At 34.6% G+C, this 23,820-nt stretch overlaps 1 protein-coding gene and 1 pseudogene across 2 annotated transcripts in view; one reads left to right on the forward strand and one right to left on the reverse strand.

Annotated features, from left to right (window-relative positions):
* FER (FER tyrosine kinase) overlaps positions 1-23,820 on the reverse strand; it is a 462,185-nt gene that overhangs the window by 309,585 nt on the left and 128,780 nt on the right. The window contains exon 10 of the mRNA XM_080803660.1: positions 16,930-17,119. Coding sequence (XP_080659786.1) covers positions 16,930-17,119 — 190 coding nt within the window. The remainder of the gene's footprint in view (positions 1-16,929; positions 17,120-23,820) is intronic.
* On the forward strand, positions 15,092-15,558 carry LOC308343790 (large ribosomal subunit protein uL23-like; annotated as a pseudogene). The gene has a single exon. The product of its transcript is annotated as a large ribosomal subunit protein uL23-like (transcript).

Consider the following 23,820-nt stretch of genomic DNA (forward strand, 5'->3'; position numbering starts at 1 on the left):
TGGTACCTTTTTCTTTCTTTATAGCTCCCATTTTTTGAGTTTAGTTATATGCCAGGCACTGGGATAATTTTTACAAACATCACCTTATTAATTTCCAAAATAATTCTGTGAGGTTTCTATGATTTGCCACATTTTACCAATATGGAAATTGAGCTCAGAGAGGTACTGTAACTTTGCCTACAATGTCAGAAAATTTTGAGTTTGAATCTGCCACTCTGATTCTGATCAAATTCCTTAACCTCTTCCAGCTTCAATAGTCTCATATGAAAGGTAGGAATAATACCTTCCCTGCAGGATTATTTGCCAGTAATAATATGTTATGTCTAGCATGCAGTCAGTCCCTTTCTTTTAGTAATCTTCCTTAAGTGACATATTAGAAGGAAATGTTAATGACCCAAACCAAGTATCTTTCAAAGAATGACCTTTGGGGAAATTTTAAATGTTGAATTGCAAGATTTTTAAAATTTTTTAAATTTTAAATTTTGCTTAGAGAACTACTCCCTCCAGGGGCCCCTGGGTGGCTCAGTTGGTTAAGCAGCCAACTTCTGATTTCAGGTCAGGTCATAATCTCAGAATCCTGGGGTCAAGCCCCATGTTGGGCTCCACGATCAAGGGAAGTCTGCCTAAGGATTCTCTCTCTCCCTCTCCGTCTTCCCCTCCCTCAACTTATCCCCATGTGGTGTGATCTTTCTCAAATAAATGAATCAATGTTAAAAAACAACAACAACAACAAAAAAAAAAAAACAACAGAAAAACCCTACTCCCTCCACAATGGAACACATTTCACACAATAGTTGGATTTATGGTACTCCTTAACCATTTATTTTTACAATCTATACAAAGAGTGACCACACCTAAACCCAACAACAACAACAAAAATCTACAAACTGGAATTAAGAACGAGGTAGAAAACAGTGAGAAAGTAGTAAGTACAGTGTATCATAGAAACTTTTGCAAGCAAAAGTCTGAAGTTCAACACTGACAATCATCCATAATAGTTTTTAATCACAACAAGGAACAAGTTTTAAATAATTTTATGGAGGTTATGTTTTCACAAACATGCACAAATTATTTTAATATATAAAATATTTCCAATAATTTTCAAAGAAAAAAACAAGCCTTCAATTTCTTTTTTAAAAAATCAGCAAATAAATTCACTAATAAATTCTTTTCATGGATCCACCTCCAAGCAAGTATAGAATACCTGCAACTGAGAATCTTTCCTAGGAAATATATTTATCCATTGTATATCAAAACTGCAGCTGAGAAAAATAGGACTAAGAGAGAACTGTTAAAAGTATATGTTATTCTAGCCTAGATTATATTATTGGATAAAACCAGCTTATAGACAGCTGCATTCTCAGACCCCCACAGAACTGATTTTCGCGTTATGGTCTCCACTCCACTGAGGGATTCTAGATTCTGCAAGAGATGGCCTTATCAATCTCCTTCCTGCATTAGCTGTAGTGATATTGTCAAGGGCACTGTCACCGCAGAAGTCAGGGTTAAAGCCTCCAGTAAGAAATTCTATTAGAGCTAAATGCAATGAAAAGCTTTGCTTCCCCTGCAATGTGACATGCTTTCTTTTATTTAATAGTAAGTGTTATATGACTTTATCTCCTTTTTCATTTTGGCTTTTGGGAAGCTTAGAGACAAAATAACAGCTCTAGTGTAGTAATTATATATGCTATGATCTATATAGTTTCCATCCCAGTCTTGATAACCTGTTACAACCCTATTTTTCCTGGTCCTGATTTTAGTTTCTGTTTCTGTTTTGCTCAATCTTGTTAACATTAGCTACCTCAGATACTCAGGGTACTAGGACAGAGAATGAATGAATGAGTGAATGAACATAAGCACATAAAAAATATATAAAAATCTATATAAAAAGCCTTGAAAAATGCAGTTAACACATTCCCAAAGCTAACAGATTTTTCTCCTAACTATTTAAGATAAAAGCCTGATTACCTATAGCAATTACCTATATATGATGACATCATGTTCCCTGCCATCTTCAGTCCCCTAGACATGGTCATTATACTGGGCTGCCTTTCTTAGAAATGATACAGCTGACCCTTAAAGCATCCGTACTTTTTCCCTTCCCGCCAATCAGATGAAGGACTCTAAGGAAAGCTGGAAAGATACAGGAAGATTCCCTCGTATTCTTGGTTTTTATGATTTGAATTCCGAATCACATTGTATAGCTGCTAAGCAAGAGGTTAAAGCTGTCTCTGACTTTGACTTTGGGAGATAGCAAAGAGGCAACATCCTTAAAAATCACCCAAGAAGCCTATCAGAATGACAGACAGAAACTAAATTGGGCTTTCAAATTCCTATGGAGAATAAAAGACCAGTGTGTTCCTCACTATGTCTAGTCCATGTTGGTTTTACTTCTCATATACCAAGTATTAAGTATCTGCACAATTTACTACATTACCTTAAAAGCATGGTATATCTTTCAAAATAAAAAGTTATGATTTCATTCCCTAATACTACTTTTGAAATTATAAGGAACCACCAAATTAAAATGAGACCTCTAAACTCTATACTCTCATAAGATGCTAGAAAATGCATAGGTATTAACTTCTCTTGGTGAGTTAAGGAGCTAGTGAAAAGTCAGAATCAACATGTTTGCATAGCATATCTACACCATTAGATAGTTTCTGAAATAAAAAAAAGAAACCTCATGGATTTTCATTATTATCAAAAGAGGCTTTCCAATTTAAACACATTTTAATAAACTAACACAATTATATAAATAAAAGATGACATTATATTCATTGTATCATACTAAAAAAGACTATCTGATTAAAATGTAGAATCCCACGTTCAATTAATTTTTATTAGTTTTAAGTTCCAAAATTAAATCCTTAAGAACATGATCAAATATGATATGAAGTTGATTATAGTTACAGAAGATGTCTATATAATTCTATTATGCACTAAGAGTAGACAAAAAGGGATTTCAGTAAGAGTTTTCATGATGATTTAAATTTCATCTATGCCATCTAACTTTGAGTGAACATGATGGAGTTATCTAGCAATTTTCTCTTCTAATAATGCACCTGCACTGGAGACTAATAAATGGCAAAGACTATGAATATTTTATAAGTAATAAAACTGAAAAAGGCTCACCATATCAAAAAATATAGATATCTGTAATAATTAAACACTGCTAACATAAGCTCTAAGTAAGTGACATAATTAATAGCAAATTGAAGTAACTATCTACATAATGAAAGTCTATACTCATCCACACCTCCTACCCACAAATGTTATAATAAATTATGATATTTCAGATTTCATTTGGAGGGACTACATTATTGTAGTAAACATCAAAATAGTCCACTTTAATATTTTCTTATTAAAAACTCCAAAAACCACTTGGTAATCAATAATTCAATGTTAATCAAATAACTACATAGAAAAAAAATTTCTTAAAATATTAAAATCTGGGGGGCACCTGGGTGGCTCAGTCAGTTAAGTGTCTGCCTTTGACTCAGGTCATGATCCCAGGGTCCTGGGATTGAGCCCCAAGTCAGGCTCCCTGTTCCGCAGGGAGTCTGTTTCTCTCTCTCTCTCCCCTCTCTCTCTGCTCCCTCCCCGCTCATATTCTCTCTCTCTCTCTCTCTCTCAAAATCTTTAAAAAAATTATAATTTGGTTCTTGACTTAAAAGTTGAAAATATGAGAATGAATTTTACTAAGTATCTGAACCACCAATTTTATCCCTTGATAGATTTTACTAAACTATTTAAAGCAAAAATGTTGACACCTTTGAGTTAGCTTGGTTCAATAATATTCTTATTGTATTTTAAATTCACATGCTCTCTTCTGTCATCTCCTTTTTCCTAGTCCTTTTCTCTTTCGACTATGACCTATCTCTTATTTCTGTATTTTCTGTTGTCTCTCCTGTTCTTTATCTTTCATCTTCTTCACCTCTATGAAGAAGATACATAGTCATCTGTTTCTGTTGTTACTATTCTCCTCTCACCAGATCTCTCTTTTTTCCTTTCTTGATTCTTCCTTAACGGCCTTAGAGACAAAGGATGGGGAGAAAGAAGAGTTCTCTCCAAAAGCAAATTTTAATTAGAAGAGGCTGATTTACCCCTAGTCAAAACCACAAAATACCTTTGTGGGATAAGAACAATGTTCGGGTTCCACAAAGACTGTATCTAATTGTAAAAAAGAAAAGAAAAAGGGACACAAACCATTCAAACACAAACCATTTCAGAAGTTTCTGACTATTTGGAACATCTAAGAATCTAGTGGCTCTTAGATTAATGAAACATCTCAAAAAACAACTAAAGCTTTTCTTACCAACTGGATCCCATTTGACTCTGTCTGACCTTCCACCTCTACCAGTCGAGTTCCTGGTCCTTTGGCCACTGAAACCCTTCATAATCTATAGACTACTTTATTTCAATTACCTCCCATATTACCTGCCAACCCATATCCTCCTTGCACATGCTAAGCCCATTTGTTTCCCCTATAGCCCTCTCCCATTCCTGCCAATACTACCGAAGTCAGTTCTCCTTCCCAAAATTTCAAGAACTTTTCCTTAGCTTTCTCCTCTATTCTTTTTTCCACATACTTCTCTCAATCAAAATTATTTCTGAAAAGGAAAGAGCCAGGTTTAGACAAAATTGCAAAACAGACTAAATTCATCTTCAGCAATCTCTAATTTTGCTTTCCAACACCACACCCACTCACGAGGCTGTCGATCTGTATTAGAACTGCAAAGCTTGCCCTACCTCCTTGCAGGGTGACTTGCACTTTCTTCAGCTCTCCTAAGACCCATGATTGGAGGTAACTATTAATATCTCACAAAGCTTAACATGTTACTTTCCCAAGAGGCACTCAGAATTTAAAAGAGCTGTTTAAGGCAACATCTTTTGTGCAATAGTCCTCAAACTTTTTTCAACCCAACAGACCTGAAAGACACAACACTTTCTCAGCAAACATTAGAGTAACCCTTGCTTGTTAACAAAAGAGAAGAGAAGGGAGGGAAGTATAGAGTCCAAGAAAAAACATCATTATATGGGCAGGGAATGGGTGACAGAGAGATAAAAGATGGCCTGTGTAATTCAAGTTTGGGTCTGATATAAATAGTGTGCTCCTGTGAGTATTCTTGTACATATCTTTTGGGAAGTGTATGTATTCATTTCTACTGCATCTAAGGCCAGGAGTAGAGGTATGGGATAAAGGTTATGCACATGTCTGTCTTTAGTAGGTAGTGCCAAACAGTTTTTCCAAAGTGGTTGTAATCGCTTCACTAAGAATCTGAACTACTAAAATATTTTTGAGAACAAAGTGCATTCTGGCCCTGCTTAAATGACAGAAAATACTATATTTTTTACTTTATCTATCAAGAAGTAATAAATATGCTACTTAAGGCTATTTCTCAGCATTCTTTCCTTTCCATCAGTGTTATAAAGACTTTATTACGTTCTAAAATATATTCTGGAATAATTTGCCCCTCTGCATTAACTGAGTAGGTGTCTGGTTTGGTTTGGTGCTTATATACTGGAATATGTAGAGATAGAGCCCAGCTTTTTACTAAGTATTGGAATCTAATCACTGATGGCTTCATTTTGCAACTTCAGACATATTGAAGAAAAGTTTATTGAGCATATACTCTTTGCCAGGCACTGTGTTTAACACCAGCATATCTATGTTAGGATAAGAGAACATAATTATAAGAGATGAGGAATATACAGTAACAGTATAAATGAAGCCAGGGCATCTTCATTCTCAATGCTATAATCTACTGGCCTCTCAGACACAGGCCTTCATTTACTAAGGTCTTTGCAAGTGCCTTATGATTTAAAAAGCCAAAGTATAGGAGAAATGGAAGAATTGCATTCATCATAAATGGAAATTTTTTGCAATTTTTTAAGATTTGAGAGAGAGAGCGTGCACACCTGTGAGGGAGTGGGAGGAAGGATCAGGGAGAGAATCCTTCAAGCACACTACGAGCTGCTGCGATGGAGCCCGAGATGGGGCTTCCTCATCCCACCACCCAGATCATGACCTGATCTGAAATCAAGAGTCAGATGCTTAACCAACTGAGTCACCCAGGCACCCCCCCAAAATTTTAGCAATTTTATTATTCACAATTATTAAGACAAATCAGCCATCTTTTTTCTTTAGGTAATTAAAATTTATTGTCTTTTCAAACAATGTATCTGATTAACCTACATTTTAACGGTCTGATGTCTGTTGTTGTTTTTTTAATCTTTAATTAACATAGAATGCCAGTTGATAGTTGTCTACCAGTTAAGTAAACAGTTAATCTGGGGGAAATTTTAACAGTAAGAAAATCTGGTGTGTGAATAATAATGAAATTGCTGTTAATAAATTTAAACGTTTTATTACATTTAACCTTTTTGTGTGTGAACTTGCATAACTCACTTAACTTCTCTGCTTTCATTTTTCATCTTTATCTTGACTGGCATTCCAGTATTTCCAATTTCCTTGGAAATGCAGATTTAGGAGTCATCATTTGTTGTTTGAAGAATGACAGAAGGAGGGAAGAAAAGCCCACAGATAGTTGATTACAAAGAAAGGATTGAAAACCAAGGGCTGAGGGCTAAAGCCTGAGGAATGTTAATGGTTGATTTCATCACAGCACTTAACTCTGATGTTTTCTTGTTAATCAGTTGTTTATTGCCATTTTCTGCCTGCTAAATGTAGTTTATGAGTGCAGAGACTTTGTCTATTATCCCCAGTGTCTCTGAACATGATGCATAATAGTCATAGAAGTTGGTTAATTGTGTTTAATAGGCAGAGGAGGGAAGAGGAATTTTGGGGACAAAGGTGGAAGAGACAGGAGAGAAAAAGAAAGGCTGAAGACAGAGGAAAGAAAAGGAACAAAAACCATACATACCCTCCTAACTTTGTCTGGAGCTCTATAACAAGCCTCTGCCTCTGCATTCATTTAGTCCTGACATTGAACCTATGAGGTGTATATTACTAACCACATTTTACAGATGAAGAAACTGAGGTTGGAGCAGGGAGGGAAAAATTCACATAAAGGCAAATAAACTTAAAATGACTTCACTCAAATTCCCAGTTTCTCCACCCTGCCCTGCTGCTACAAAGAGAGTCTTAAAATAATACTGAGAGAAGAGGACAAAATGACTGTGAAGAAAACCAGATTTCAGCTGATAGAGTCAATAGTAGTACTGTATAAATTTACAAGAAGAGTTATTTTTTCAAAAGTTAATATGAGAATTTAAAGGTGTTAATTGAATTTTCCATAACTGCACACTTAAAAGAAAAATGTTATTTCAGGAATGAATAAATAATCATAAAATAGAATGGCATTTAGGGATTGTTTTCTTTTATTTACATTAAACTATAAAAGAAAACTGGCATTAATACGTGATTATAAGTGATATTTTTATAAAAATTGCTTGTGCTCAATTTTAAACACAAACTTCAGTGGCATAGGAGTAGAAAAAAGTGAACTTCAAGTAGGTAAAGTAATCACACTAAGATTTTTCTTCAAAAATTTAGGTGGTCAACCCTACTGACGTCAGCAATACTATAAGTCATAATAACATGAGACTTTATTTAAAAAATATTTTGTAATTTATTGTGGACAAAAGACAACAATACTTTAAATACAGAGTAGGTCCCAAACATGTTTATCATTGTTTATCATCTAAAAATTAACAGCTTACATTTTTAAAACAAAAGATTTATGTTTAATGAAAAGTAATATCAAGACTAAGGAATAAAAACTATCAGAGAAATAAGCACACATGTTAAATGATTATCATTTCTGTGATAATCAAACAATCAAATACCACCTATTAAAAAGAACAGTGATTTGCTAAGTGGCAGAGACTATTCTATGTGCTTTGAATGTGTAAACTTAACCATTTTTCCCAATAAACCCAAGAGTAGATAAAACTGTTATTCCCATTTTAGACATTGGGAAATGAGGACCGGGAAAAGTCCCTAACATCACACATTTACTAAGTGGCGGAGCAGGGATACAAACCCAAGCAGCCTGGCTTTGCAGCTGGAGAGCTCTCTATAGTGACAGTTCTATTGCAATCACACAGTAGTCATTATCTCTGTAACCACTTGAGACTTTGTCACTCTGTTAAAATATCACTGCCATAATTCTTTATAAAGTGAGAAATATTTGATAGAAACCAACTTTAACGTTTAAACCATTTTTTAAAAACTTGAGTGGCATCAATTATAACCTGCCAAAAGATATTTTGAAATTCTGAACCTATTCATTACCTCTATAATCATTTGCTCAGTGTATATCTACGTACCGCTAGGCACCTAATTTTTTTGAAATGTTTTAATGCAGGGATACTTTATAAAAGTCAAAAAGCAGTCAACTTTCCATTAAGGATCAATCAATTACTTCTGCTCCATCTCTCCCACCAAACTCTATGGGAAAGGTCTAAATCTATTTTATGTTTGACACACGCTTCCAAAAAAACCCCATACATAATATTCATGCACTAAATAATCATAAAACACTTGATGAATTCCAAATGACTGAATGAATCTGAGTGTTTAATTCTTTTATTTGTATTAATCATAGTAGATATTTAATTCTTGCCTAACTTTCTCTTTTTATGCCCTTTTAGGGCTAATTAACCCCAGGCCATTAGTTTATGCTAAGATATTAAGAAATTCATAATTTAAAGGGTAAGTTTGAAATATATATACATACGTTTATATTCATATGAACATACATACATAAATGAAAATGAAAGGTCATTTTTTCATTTCACTTGTGCTATGTATATATACATATATACATATTCACATATATACATATATAAATGAAGAAGTTACTTTTCTTTAACTATTTACTTGATTTGGCCTATATATACACTGCATATGCATATGAGCACAGACAACAGTTAAAATATAATTTGAAAATATTTTGAAATTTTAAGGGTTCTTTTCCAAATAGAAGATACTACAGCCTAACGCAGAAGAACCTCACCAGCACCATCCATTAATTGGCCCATGATATGAAATGACTTCATTTGAACCGAAGAAAAATTAATATTTAAAAGAATCCTTTTTTTAAATTGAAATATAATTGAGATAAAACATTATATTAGTTTCAGGTGTGATTCAATATTTGCATATATTATGAAATAATCATGGTAAGTCTAGTTAACATCTATCATCAAACATAGTCACAAAATTTGTTTTCCCATACTGAGAACTTTTAAGATCTACTTTCTTAGCAAATTTCAAATACGTACTAGAGTATTGCTAACTATAGTCATCATGCTGACCATTACATACCCAGGACTTACGTATTTTGTAACTGGAAATTTGTACCTTTTGACCACTTTCGCACATGTGCCCACTTCCTTACCAGTCTGTTGCTTGCCAATCTGTTCTCTGTAACTATGAACTCATTTTTTTTTAAGATTCCACAGAAAGCATATAGTATTCATCTTTCTCTGTCTTACTTATTTCATTTAGCATATAATTCCACAAGGTCTATCCATATCATCACAAATGGAAAGATTTCATTATCTCTTACGAGGGACAATATTCCTCTGTGTGTGTGTGTGTGTGTGTGTGTGTGACATCTTCTTTATATTTATTCCACTGATGGACACTTAGGTTGTTTCCATATCTTGGCTATTATAAACAATGCTGCTATGAACATGGGGGTATAGATATCTTTTCACATTAATATTTTGTTTCCTTGAGACAAATACACAGAAGTGGAACTGCTGGATCATATGGTAGTTCCATTTTTAATTGTTTGAGGAACCTCAATATTGTTTTCCATAGCGGCTGCACCAGTTTGCACAAGGATTCCCACCAACAGTGCACAAGGATTCCCTTTTCTCCCCATCCTTACCAACACCTGTTGTTTCTTGTCTTTGTAATAACAGCCATTCTAACAGGCATGAGGTTTTGATTGGCATTTCATTCTGGTTCTTTTGATTGGTCTCATTCTGGTTTTGATCAGCATTTCCGTGATCATTAGTGATGTTAAGGAATCTTGATTTGAGTCATTTGGAAAAGTAACAAAGCTTTTGTAATCTAACCATAATCATCTCTTAACTTCTTTGTTTTATATGTTAGAAACTTATAAACTAAATAAACATAGGGCATAACAAATACTTGTAAAAACACTTAGGTATCAGATCCTAGGATAATTTAATAATTTAACAGCTTACAAAACCACCGAAAGTTCAGCATGATAAAATTCATGCCATAGGAAAGCTAGAAGAGAAATTTATTTATCTATAAAACTGATACATTAATTCAATGTGAATATAATAATTAACATCTATAACTGACATTGTTATCAGGTTTAAAAACTTTTAAACTATTTTGAGAGTAAAACCTATAAAGCTGCACAAAATCTTCTAAAATGTGTCTCACACATAAACTCCTTTCATACACATAGTAGTATTACAAGGATTTTACCGAAGCTGTCTTTATAACAAAAGGTTGAAAACCATGTAAATATGTCACTCCTTTGCTCAGAATCTTCAGTGGTTTCTAATTTCCCTAACAGTTAGCATCAAAGTCTTTACAATAATCTGCCTAACTGTATGATCTAAATGCCCATTACTTCTCTGACCCCATCTCTTATTTCTTCTCTCTCACTGTGTTCTGGAATATTCTCATTTCAGGCAGTCTCAACATTTGCTCCGTTAGTTCTTTCAGATCTCTGCATAAATATCACTTTATCTGTGAAGACTTCACAACCCTATTTATAAAAACACCTCCCATCACCCTTTTTCTGTCATCTTGATTTATTTCTCTCCTAAGAACTTACCACCACATGATACATATATAACTATATATTTAATATATTTGCCATTTAATACATATATTTAACTGTTTGTCTGTACCCACAAAGAGTGAAAGGTCCAGGAGGACAGAAAAAACTATATTTATTTTGTGCACTACTATATCCCCCGAATCTAAAGTGAGACCGTGACTCCTGACAATAAATATTTGTTGACCAAACTAAAAAAAAAAAAAAAAAAAGGAAACAACTGTATATGCACTATTGTGAAATTATGCCTAAAACATATTAAGTTAAAAACTAAGGTACAGAACAATATTGTTGTATGCACTACCATTTGTGTAAGAGCAGAAGGCATATAATGAACATTTATGTTTTTATCTGCATACAATGCTTCTGGAAGACTATCTCTGAGGTAGGAAACTGGGAGACTAAGGAAGAGACACTTCAGACTCCTGTATTTGTACGTGTACTACCTATCCAGAGAAATTAATTATGGTTTTGCCTTTATATATAAGAAATACATAAGATAATCCTGCAGAAAAATCTATAATCTATACTTAACTCAATGAATACTAATTAATTACTAATTAATTTACTAATTAAATTATTAGAAAAAACTGAAATAAAATCTTATGTGTCTCAATAATATATCACACACATTATCTCTTGTCAGTGTCATAAAAATCTTGTCAGGCAAGATAGATATATAATCGTTCCTTCTTTTTACAGAAAGGAAAAACTCAGAAAGGTTAAGGAACCTGACTATGATTACAAAGCAGAGGCAAAGCTCAATTCCAGTCTCCTGATTTTTTGGTCTGGTACTTTTCTCAATGTACTTGAGGAGCAAGTCTTCAAATTAACATTGATCTTATGTATTGAAAGAAAGAAAGTGTACCTGATAATGAAAATAGATAAAGCTTCGATGATGTTGTCAATCTCAATTGGTATCAGTCCACTTTAGAGTTTAACTATAAAACTGAACATCCATCAGACACTTCTATAAAATGGACTACTACTGAGTCATAATGACAGACAATACTTAGTCAACACACCAGCTATTTTGTTGGTTGCAAGTATTACAAAACAGGGTTTTATTGATAGTGCTGTTCAACTAAGCAGAACTTAATAAGATTTGCAGAGAAGATAAATTTATGTTGCATATTACTCTAGCAAAAGACTTTAAAAATGTGCAATTTCAGAAACATCAAAGTAAAGGCAATTATCTTACAGAATAGCTAACCATATTTAAAAAGTAAGAACTCATTATAAGGAGTCATCAATTCTAGATATACCTGACATATAAGAAAGATTCTTTCAACAAAAACTATTATACTTGGTGCTCAGCACATGCTATTATAAAAAAACAACCAGATTACTCTGGAGTAAAACGGAAGTCCAGTTCCTCAATTCAACAGATACTGATTGAAAACTCATCTTCTTACAACTAGACGACCATAAACAAACATGAGGGAAAGTGATGCTTTTAAATTAATTAATCAATTAATTAATTTCAAAAGTAGGAAAATAATGTTACTCAGGGATTAGAAAATTCTGGTATTTCCATCATTATCCAAGGACAGCCAACAAAAAGAGTTCACCTTCCTAATAAGCTCCAAAAGGCAGATTCTTCTGCCCCGCAGAGTTAAAATTGAAGAATAAAATAAAATAATCCTTAGGTTTATAGAACATTTAAACAACTCAAAATGCCTTCAAAATTATCAGCACATTTAATCTACAAACAACCCAATCAGATGAGAAAGATTTGTCTTCTAATTCAGTATTTCCCAAAGTATGTTCTATTGCACTGTGGTCCCTTCCACACACTCTCTGAAAAGGAACTAGGTCAATATTTTCAGAGACACTGCATTCCATGCTGTATTTCCCCTGTTAGGATATTAAAAGTTTAGAAAATTCCAGCAATTATACAAAGGTTTCTTTTGTCTTAACTTAGCAGGTCCCAAATTCTGGAACTCATTTCTCCTCAGAACACTTTGAGGACACCAAACTCTTGATTTTCTACTAACTCACTGGTCACCCCGTAGTCTCCTACTAGGTCCTCTTCTTCTAGACTACCTAACTTGAAGTGCCCCAGAGTTCAGTCCTTGTTTCTCTTTTTCTCTCTATTCTCTCTCACTTGGTGACCACCTATAGTCAAATGGTTTTAAATACCAATGATATCTACGACTTAAATTCCTTTCTCCAGCCCAAATCATACTCCTGAACTTGTGGCCCAAATACCAAATGTTGACAATGACTTGTTTTGACAATGACTTGTTTTTTTAGAAAGACAAACTGAAGTCTTGCTCTTTCTCTTTAAAGCTGCTCTAGGTATATCCTTTCCACGCACTCAAAACAAGTTTTATTCACCTAGTTCTCCTGCTAAAAATGCTAAAATTATCCTTGACTATTCTCTCTCATACCTTACTTTAATCCATAGGAAATCCCCTGGGGTCAGGATATATACCTTTGAAGGATATATACCTTCAAAATATATCCAAAAGCAAAAGCCTTCTTGTTACTTCCCCTGCTATGACCATCGTTGCTCAAACTGTAATTTTCTATAATGTGGGTTACTGTAATAACCTCATTCTTCCATCCTTGTTCCCCTCAAGTAATTCTCCATATAGTTGCCACAGCAATCTATTTAAATAAAAAGTCAGAGCACATCATTCCTCTGCTACTACTCTCCAAGCCCGTGGCTCCACTTCACACAGAGAAGAGCCATAATCCTTAATTATGGTCCACAAAGCCCCAAGATCTGTTCCCCAATACTTCTCTAACCTCATTTCCTACAGTTTCACCTTCCCCTCCACGTGGATTTCCTTAACCACGCTTCGATTAGTCCAACACACTCCTGTACTATGGCCCTTGCAACAGGTGCGCCCTCTGACCAAAATGCTTTTGCCCCAGAAATGAAGGGATTTAGTAGCTCCCTGTTACCAGTCTTTGTTCAAACGTCAATTTCCCAGTGATGCTTATCCTGACTTAGATTTAAATTGTGTCCCAACCTCTAGGCACCCAACCCTCTACCCTGCTCTGTTTCTTTATTCCTTGGCATTTACCATCTTTCAATGGAATACTTATTTATTAACTGCCACTCACCACAGATTGTGAAAGAGGGGTTTTTTAAATTAGTTTCATTCACTGACTTATCTCAATCATCTAGAAATGTGCCTGACACATAGTAGGTGCTCAGTAAGTATTTCTTGAATGAATAATTGTACCTAGACAATAGAGAATTATTGTGTAATACTTAATATTCATCATTTTTCCCTTAGTATTTTAACCAAAATTAGACCTAGGTTTAAAAAAGACTGCATTAGGAGGATGACTTCTCCTGATGAAGATGATTATATCACCTGTCTCCACACTTTTTTTTAGATTTCAATAAATTAATAGATAGCCTTTCATTCTTACTGAATTATATAAACAAAATAAACAAGTGTAAAATCTCATTAATTGGCATCAATTTGGGAATGCCCTATTGATTTATAAAATGCTATTTTATTACTTTAAACTATATTGTGTGGCATTCCATTGTAAATTCCTTAAAGACTTACTAAAGGCATTGCCTCAAGGAATAGATAAGATACATTTATAATTAACATTCCAACTATTTAAAATAAATTGAATAAAATGAAATAAGTGACATCACTCTAAAAATTTACAAAGTGTTATTCACCATCATGTAAAAATGGGAACAAGAGAAAGTTTAAAAGCACCAGAAAGCAGTTTGTTCTCCTAAGCTGTACTACATAATCTCTCTGAAACATTATTTATTCACTCATTTACTGAAAAAGTTTTTCTTCAATGCTATGAAAGACAACATTGCAAAGATCACAAGTTCCTAATAGAATTGGTGAACTGTTCCATTTTAACTTTCAAAGTCTAGTTTTTAGTCATAGTTACCAAATGAGGATATGCTATCATCTAGTGATGTATCTTGTTTTGTCATAATAATAAAGCCAATATGGGTCATCTGCACATAGAATTAATTCAAATAAACTAGATAGCCAGTTCTAAAACTATCTGCCACTGAATCAAGGTATGAAGTAACCAATGCCACACCCACATGGAGATAAGGAAGTATTATAAACTACACTCAGGGTACAAAAGACATATCAGCTAAGGTTTTAAAAACCTAAGTAAAAGAAAAAATTTCAGAAGTTCCTCTGAAAGAAGACATATACCAGATAGTTATCAAGAATCCAGAAAAGGCCCGAGGTACATATAGGAAAATCCTTATTATCTGATATGATAGTAAAGGAGAGAACAGAAATAATTCATAATTAACAATGTAATATACGCCCTTTACAAAGATGGCATCAAAAGCTAAGAAGGAAGCCTTTGCCCCTCCCAAAGTCGAAGCTAAAGCAAAGGCTTTGAAGGCCAAGAGAGCAGTGCTGAAAGGCGTCCACAGTCACACAAAAAAAGATGATCTGCAGGTCACCTGCATCACCTATGTTCTGACAACCCAAGACTGTGTCGCCGAAAGCAGCCCAAGAGCGCCCCCAGGAGAAACAAGCTTGATCACTATGCCATCATCAAGTTTCCCTTGACTACTGAGTCAGCCATGAAGAAAACAGAAGACAACAACACACTTGTGTTCATTGTGGATGTCAAGGCCATCAAGCACCAGATCAAAAAGGCTGTGAAGAAGCTCTACCACATTGATGTGGCCAAGGTCAATACCTTGATCAGGCCTGATGGAGAGAAGAAGGCATGTGTTTGACTGGTCCCTGACTATGATGCTTTGGATTTTGCCAACAAAATTGGGATCATCTAAACTGAGTCCAGCTGGCTAAATCTAATTTTATTCATCATTAAAATATATATATAATATACAGATTAGTATGGTTCAATTAATAACAAAAATGGGAATAACCACAATAATTTTTTTTTTATTTTTAAAGATTTTATTTATTTATTTATTTGACACAGAGAGAGAGAGATCACAAGTAGGCAGAGAAACAGGCAGACAGAGAAGAGAAGCAGGCTTCCTGCCAAGCAGAGAGCCCGATGTGGGACTCGATCCCAGGACCCTGAGATCATGACCTGAGCTGAAGGCAGAGGCTTAACCCACTGAGCCACCAAGGTGCCCCAATAACCACAATAATTTAAACACTTCATATTCATTTCCACATTCATCACATTTTCAAATACTGCCTTTTTTTCCTACAGAGACATGTAAATATGTTTAACAATCAAATTGTACTATTTCCATAAGGTAAAAATGACTAAAATATCAGTTACAGCATCATCAACTATGATAGTTCTATTTATGGACTACATTCAACTACTCACAGAAAAAGCCAAGGACAGAGCTCAGGTTTTTTCAGACTTGGTACTACTGGTATTTTGGGTAGAATACTTTTTTGTTAGGAGTGTGAAGGCAGGGGCTGTCCTGTGCATTACAGGATGCTCAGAATCATCAGTGGCCTCCACCCATCAGATCCTACTATAGTACCCACTAACTATAACAACCAAAAATATCTGGAGATATTGCCAGATGTCCCCTGGAGAGCAAAACTGCTGCCTGGTGAGATCCACCAACTTCAGATGGAAGGAAGGAAGGAAAGAAGGAGGAAGGGAGAAAGGGAAGGGAAGAGGGAGGGAGAATAATCGTTCTAGGCATTCTTAAACAGTTAATGAAACTATATATAATGAATCTGAATTTCTAGTTGGTGGATTTGAATGTGTGTATTGTAGTTTAAGAAGATTCACAAGAAAAAATCTTTTTAAACAAAATCACATGTTTATAATATCAAACAATAAACATATCATCAATCTCAGATAAATAAGATTCTACTGCTCTTAAGAAGAAAATAATGAAAAATATTCTCCTTATTACTTCTATCTTAAGAATAATACCCTACCTTCCTGCTGTCTCCCAGCAATAAAAATATTGCAGTCTTTCATTCAGTTTTGAAGGCAAGAGAAGAGTTTTTTCCTCTGACTCTACAGGTGGTTCCTGAAAGTGTTCTCCAGGTGACCTGAGGTGACTGACAAGTCTACTTTGCATTTACAGACAAGTTTAATAGGACCTGCATATTAACAAGAGTAATAATTTGTCATAGCAAAAGAATTAATTTTTGTATCCACTTATTACCTAGACAGTACGCTTTTAAGTTTCTCTTTTGATTACTTTTAGGCTTACCATAGATGTAACTGATCGTGCATCTTCTTCATAATTTACTACTGGAGGTGGCTCTTTCCCATCATTTTCTTGTACTTTTTGCTCTAGTAATTCTTTCTGTGCTGTAAACTTTGCCTCAGTGCATTTCAGCTGCTGGACTGACTGTTTCAGCTCTTCAAGTGTCTGTTTTTGGCTTAGTAGAAGCACAATACTGAAAGAGAACACATTGAGCATAAATTATTTCAACTTCTTTAAGAAATAAGATTTTAAAGGAAACTACATCGGCATATTATGCTTCTGTTTCATTTTCATCTCTATAACAGTCCTTCAGAATCATTTGAATTATAAAACTAAACAGCTTTCAAGTCATCACAATAGTTACTAAATGTTAGCATTCACAAAACGGAAGACCAAAAACAACAAAGTGGAAGAAAATATTTGGAAGCAAAAACCAAATTCAGGATGCTTTCAAATACAGTATCATTTTGGCATTCATTTTACTCTACAGTGAAGTCATCTACCTCACAGAGTACGGACACTAACGCTGAGAAGTGTGGAACCCAAAGTGAATTAATATGACTGAAGCAGAATCTCAATTTATTTCAAATCTCAAATGGAATATAGTTGAACTCAGATTTATGCCTTGGGAAAAATAAATCAAATCAAGGTGACAACCTGGGAAAAAAGCTGTGTTTATGTTGCACGGGGTATGTTTTTAGAGCTGGAGAAAACTGTTCTGACAGTTTTCTGTTCTGTTCTGTTTTTAGAGTTGGAGAAAACTGTTCTGACAGTTGACTTCCCCATTTCTTCTTTAGAGAACTACATAGGCCACATGTTGCCTTATTGTGAACTTCTATTCCCTGAGATCTGCCCTAAAAGGAATTTCAAACTAATTCACCCACATGAAAGCCATAAAAGGTAGTGGTGGCAAGGGAACACCTTCTGAAAACACTGTCATACATGGTCTATTAATATCTTAAAGAACTGTGCTATATACCATTGAAAATAGGTTATTAATATGTAAGCAACAATAGATTGTGAATAGGGGAAAACTTCAAAACCAGAGAATAAGATCAGAAAATGTTACCTCTTTAAATTGGACCTTACATGGATCAATATTAATTGAATAAGTAATCATAGGCAGAAGGAACACTAAGACAGATTTGTTTATAAATATGATGTTGATCAACATTTTGAAAACTCAATTCCAATCAAATGGAGCAGGATGCAGCCTCAGTGAATGCTATAAGGAAAGCTATAATCTCCTCATTGTACTGCAGTGAGTTCCAGGTGAGTATTCTAACAAAATAAGAACTCATGTAGAGAACTGAGTGAAATTTGGGAAAAGTAGAACTAATGAGTAAGATTATTTTTACCAGAAACCTACCAATGTTCAAAAGACAAACCCCTTTAACCAGTAGAGTTCACAGCAAAAGCAATGAAGAAGGATATACCATACTGTCAGAGCTCATTAACACTTCCCAAGTAAAATCATCATGGCATAATGGAAAGAGTGTAATTATACTGAATGAGAACAGATTCAACTTAATGACTTAATCACGTTGTTTTTCCCATCTTCAATTTTAGCACTGGAAAAATTGATAATATACCAAATTGTCAGGGTTGTTCTGAATACAATGAAATAATACTTTAAAAGTTGTTAACACAGTACCTACCATAAAGTAAGAATTCAGTAAATAGCAATTATCATTTCTGTCACCATAGTTCAAAAATCTGTGACCTATGTTCTAAATCCACACAGATTTCCTGATTAAATTCATGCTGGTTTGCATATTAGATAGTAAGCCTTTTTTCATAAGAAATTGTTCATATATTTTTTCTCTGTGAATCTCTTCAGAGAAAGTTGATTTTTTAAAACAACCATTTTTGTGAACATAAATTCATGAGGACTGGGTTCTGGAAAAGATTACACCCATTATGAACCTAAAGCTTCTTAAAGTTTCCTTCTTTGCATCACATAGCTACCAAAAGAATCACATGACAAGAAGATGAGGGACAATTCAAAATGTACAGGATAAGATGGTAAAAACACATATTCACGTACATCTGCAGCATGAGTCCAAAAAGAGGGTGAACAATTTCACAAATTAACAGGGAAGTATACTTGAAAATACTAACACTCTAAAATCATTACTGCTACCATTAGCTTTTTGTAAATAAATTTCATAAATATGGAAAAATGCAAAATAAAATAATGATAATCAAAAGAATGAAAATAAACTACCAAATTAAAATATGGAATGACAAATAAGGAACAACAATTGCAAAAATGTAAATACTAACTGAACAGCTGAAAAAATTCAAAGAAATACATTTACAGGAGTGAAACATATACATTTTATTATCTCTTCAACTGTACAGCAGGCCCCCAAAGATGACAACATCTTTCACCCCAGAACCTGTGCATATGTTATCTTACAGAACAAAAGGGAGTTTTATAAGTTAAGGATGTTGGAATGAGGAAGTTATTTTAGAAGATCCAGGTGAGCCCAATATTCATAAGGATCTGATAAGAGGGAAGTAAAAGGGATGACGTCAGAGAAGGCAATGTGAAAAGAAAAAAAAGGGAAGGCATTGTGATGTGGGGCCAAGAGCCAAGAAATGAGGAAAGTCTCTAGAAGCTGGAAAAACAGAAAAAGTAGACTCCCTCCAAAAGCCTTCAGAAGAAATTAGCCCCATCAACAACTTGCTTTTAGGTCCGTAAGATTTATTTCCAACAACTAATTTCCAGAAATATGAGAGAATAAATTGGTGTTGTTTTAAGTTACCATACAAACCCTAAGAGAAATGATACCTATTTTTGGTCCATTTTAAATGGCTGAACTAGAAGGATTGTTATGATTGTGCAGTAGCCAGTAACAAATAGAATATAGACTTAGGAGAAAAATATTAAAGAGTCAGAAGTATTATTCAGTCAGGGAAAAAAATGACTGTTACATGAAGGATGTGAATAAATTAGTTTTAGCTTCATTAAGTACTAAATAAATTTTCTGAAGGATTAAACCATTATAGAAAGAATAAAAAAAAAAATAACTTAAATAGAAATACCAGACATTCCAGCAATTCCACTCCCGGGTATTTACCCAAAGAAAACAAAACCACTGACATGTAAAGATATTTGCATCCCTATGTTCACTGCAGCATTATTTACAACACTCAAGATATGGAAGCAATCCAAGTATCTATCATTAATGAATAAATAAAGATGATGTGGTTTGGTGTGTTGTGCATAAAGATTATTCATATATATAAAACACAAATATATTTAAATATGTAACATAAATCCACATTATGAAATATTACTTGGCCATTAAAAAAAAAAAGAATGAAATCTTGCCACTTGTGACAATATGGATGGACCTAGAGGGTATTTTGCTAAGTAAAATATCGGACAGAGAAAAACAAATACCATATGATTTCACTTATATGTAGACTCTAAAAAACAAAACAGAAACAAACTCATAAACTGGTGATTGCCAGAGGGGAGAGGGAAAGGAGGATGGGCAAAATACACAAAGGGAATTAAGAGGTACAAACTTCTGGCTATAAAATGAGTAAGTCACAAAGATATAAAGTATAGGAAATATTAGTCAATAATATGATAACTTTGTTGGTGACAGTAACTAGATATATACTAGACAGTAACTAGACAGTAACTAGATATATAGTGATCATTTTGTAATGTATACAAATGTTGAATCACTGTTTTACACATGAAACTAATACAATATTGTATAACAACTGTAGTTCAATAAAAATAATAAATTAATAAATTAAAATATTTTAAGTCATATATATTATATAGGTTAGAGAAAAGGCTCTATTTTTATTTTTTTAAGATTTTATTTTATTATTTATTTGACAGAGAGAGAGAGATCACAAGTAGGCAGAGAGGCAGGCAGAGGGGGTGGGGGAAGCAAGCTCCCTGCTGAGCAGAGAACCCAATGTGGGGCTTGATCCCAGAATCCTGAGATCATGACCTGAGCCGAAGGCAGAGGCTTAACCCACTGAGCCACCCAGGCACCCCTATTTTTATTTTTTTTTAAGATTTTATTTATTTATTTGAGAGAGAGTGAGTGAGCAAGTGATGTGGGTGGGGCAGAAGGAGAGGGAGAACCATGCTCCCCACTGAGCCCAATGTGGGGCTCGATCCCAGTACCCTGAGATCATGACCTTAGCCAAAGGAAGATGCTTAACCAACTGAGCCAACCAGGGTCCCTAAAAGAGCTCTATTTTTAAACATGACTTCTCATGGCATTTACAATCTCTGTATTACTATTATTTCATCTTTATTTTACTCCAGATAATAAATGGAGTCTTCCAAAGGGATCAACATAAAAGAAAAAAGTTAGCATTTTCAACAAATGGAGCTGGCACAAGTGGGCATCCAAATGCAAAAAAAATGAATAAAAAAACAGACCTTATACCATTCACAAACATTAACTCAAAAGGGATCACAGACTTAAATGCAAAACATAAACTACAAAACTCCTAGACAATACATAGGAGAAAACCTAGATGGCCTTGGGTATGGTGATAGGTTTTTAGATACAACCCTAAAGGTACAATCTGTGAAAGAAATATTTGATGAACAAGACTGTACCAAAATTAAAAATTTTTGCTCTCTGAAAGACAATGTCAAGAGAACAGTAAGATAAGCCACACACTGGGAGAAAAACACATATCTGATAAAGGACTGTTACCCAAAATACACGAAGATCTCTTAAACGTCAACAATAAGAAAAACAACCTGATTTAAAAATAGTCAAAGACCTTAACAGACATTTTACCAAAGGAGATATACTTATGTAAAATAAGTACATGAAAAGATGCCCCATATCATACGTCTTCAGTGAAATGCAAATTAAAACACCAATGAGATACCATGACGCACTTATGAGATGGTCAAACTCCAGAATACTGACAACCTCAAAAGCTGACAAGGATGTGAAGCAACAGGACCTCTCATTCATTGCTGGTGGGAATACAAAATGGTGCACCTACTTTAAAAGACAGTTTGGCAATTACTTACAAAAAATAATAAAAATACTCTTACCATGAGATCGAACAATCACACTCCTTAGTATTTGGTCAAAGGAATTAAAAGCTTATGTCTATACAAACACCTGCACACAGATGTTTATATAATAGCTTTATTCATAATTGTCAAAATTTGGAAGCAACCAAGATGTCCTTTAGGAGGTGAATAGATAAATTGTGGTTCATTCAGACAATGGAATATTATTCAATCCTCAAATGAGCTACCAAGCCACAAAAAGACACGGAGGAAACTTAACTGCATATTATTAAGTGAAAGAAACCAATGTGAAAACACTGCATCATGTCTGATTCTAAATACATGACATCCTAGAAAAGGCAAAGCTATGGAGATAATGAAAAGATCAGCAGTTGACAACAGTTAAGGATGGGGCTGGAGAATAAACAACTAGAGCACAGAGGATTTTTAGCAAAAATTACTTTTCATGATACCATAATGATGGACACCCATCATCACACATTGCTCAAATTCACAGAATGTACAAGAGTGAACACACTTTATTTTCTTAAAATGTAAGGTTTTAAAGATTTATTTATTTGAGAGAGAGTGAGCATGCACATGTATGAGCAGAGGTGGGGGCAGCAGAAGGGAGAGAGAGAGAAATTCAAGCAGACTCCCTGCTGAGCGTGGAGCCCGACATGGGGCTCATCCCAGGACCCTGAGATCATGACGTGAGCCAAAATCGAGAGTCAGTCACTTAACCAACTGAGCCACCTAGAATGAAATGTAATTTAAACTAAGGCCTTTGAGTGATAATGATGTGTCATTGTAAGTTCATCAACTGTAAATGTTAACACTCTTGTGGGGGATACTGAAAATGGGGTAGGATATGCACGTGTCAGGGCAGGGGTGTATGGAAAATCTCTGAACCCTCCCCTCAATTTTGGTGTGAAACTTAAACTACTCTAAAAAATAAAGTCTTAATATTAAAAAAAATAGGTACCTGTACACATTTATGAGAATGGCTCAAATAAAATATGGTGACCATTCTACACCCTGGCAAGGATGAGGAGAGGAGACACTGATCACTCACAAATTGCTGGTAGGAAACCAGCAATCACACTCATGGTTATCCCAGAAAAATTAAAACTTATGTTCACACAAAAACCCTTACTAAATGTTGGAAGCATTTTTATTTGTAACAGCCAAAAACTGGAAACAAACCAGATGTTCTTCAAAGGGTGAATGATTAGACAAATTATCCATACTGTTATGGGTTAAACCGTGTCCTCTAAGAAGACATGTTCAAATCCTATCACCAAGAACCTCAGAATGTGACCTTAATTTGGAGATGGGGTTGTTGCAGATGTAATTAATGAAGATGAGGTCATACTGGAGTGGATGAGCCTTTAATGTCTATGGCTCGTGTCCTTGTAAGAAGAAGAAACCGGATACTGAGAAGACCACCCAGAACATTGTATGAAGGTGGAGGCAGAGACTGAAGTGATGCTTCTATAAACCAGGAAAGCCTAAGTTTGCCAGCCAGTAGAGAAGTCAGGAGGGAGGCATGGATCAAAGTTTCCCTCAGAGCCATCAGAAGAAACCAGCCTGCCAACACCACATTTGAGACTTTTGGCCTCCGGAACTAGGAGAGAATAAATTCATTTTTTAAGCCACCAAGTATGCAGTACTTTGTTACGGCTGCCTTAGGAAACTACCACCACACAAGAGAATACTACTTAACAATAAAGAGGAATGAGAATACCTAGGTGGATTACAATGAATGTAAAAAGCCAATCTCAAGAGATTGCATACAGTGTGATTCCATTTACATAAAATTCTTGAAAAGAAAAAAACCTGTAGAAATGGAGAACATATTAACAGTTGTCAGG

This window comes from Martes martes, assembly GCF_963455335.1.
Source record: "Martes martes genome assembly, chromosome: 5".
In the NCBI taxonomy this organism is placed as follows: Eukaryota; Metazoa; Chordata; class Mammalia; order Carnivora; family Mustelidae; genus Martes; species Martes martes.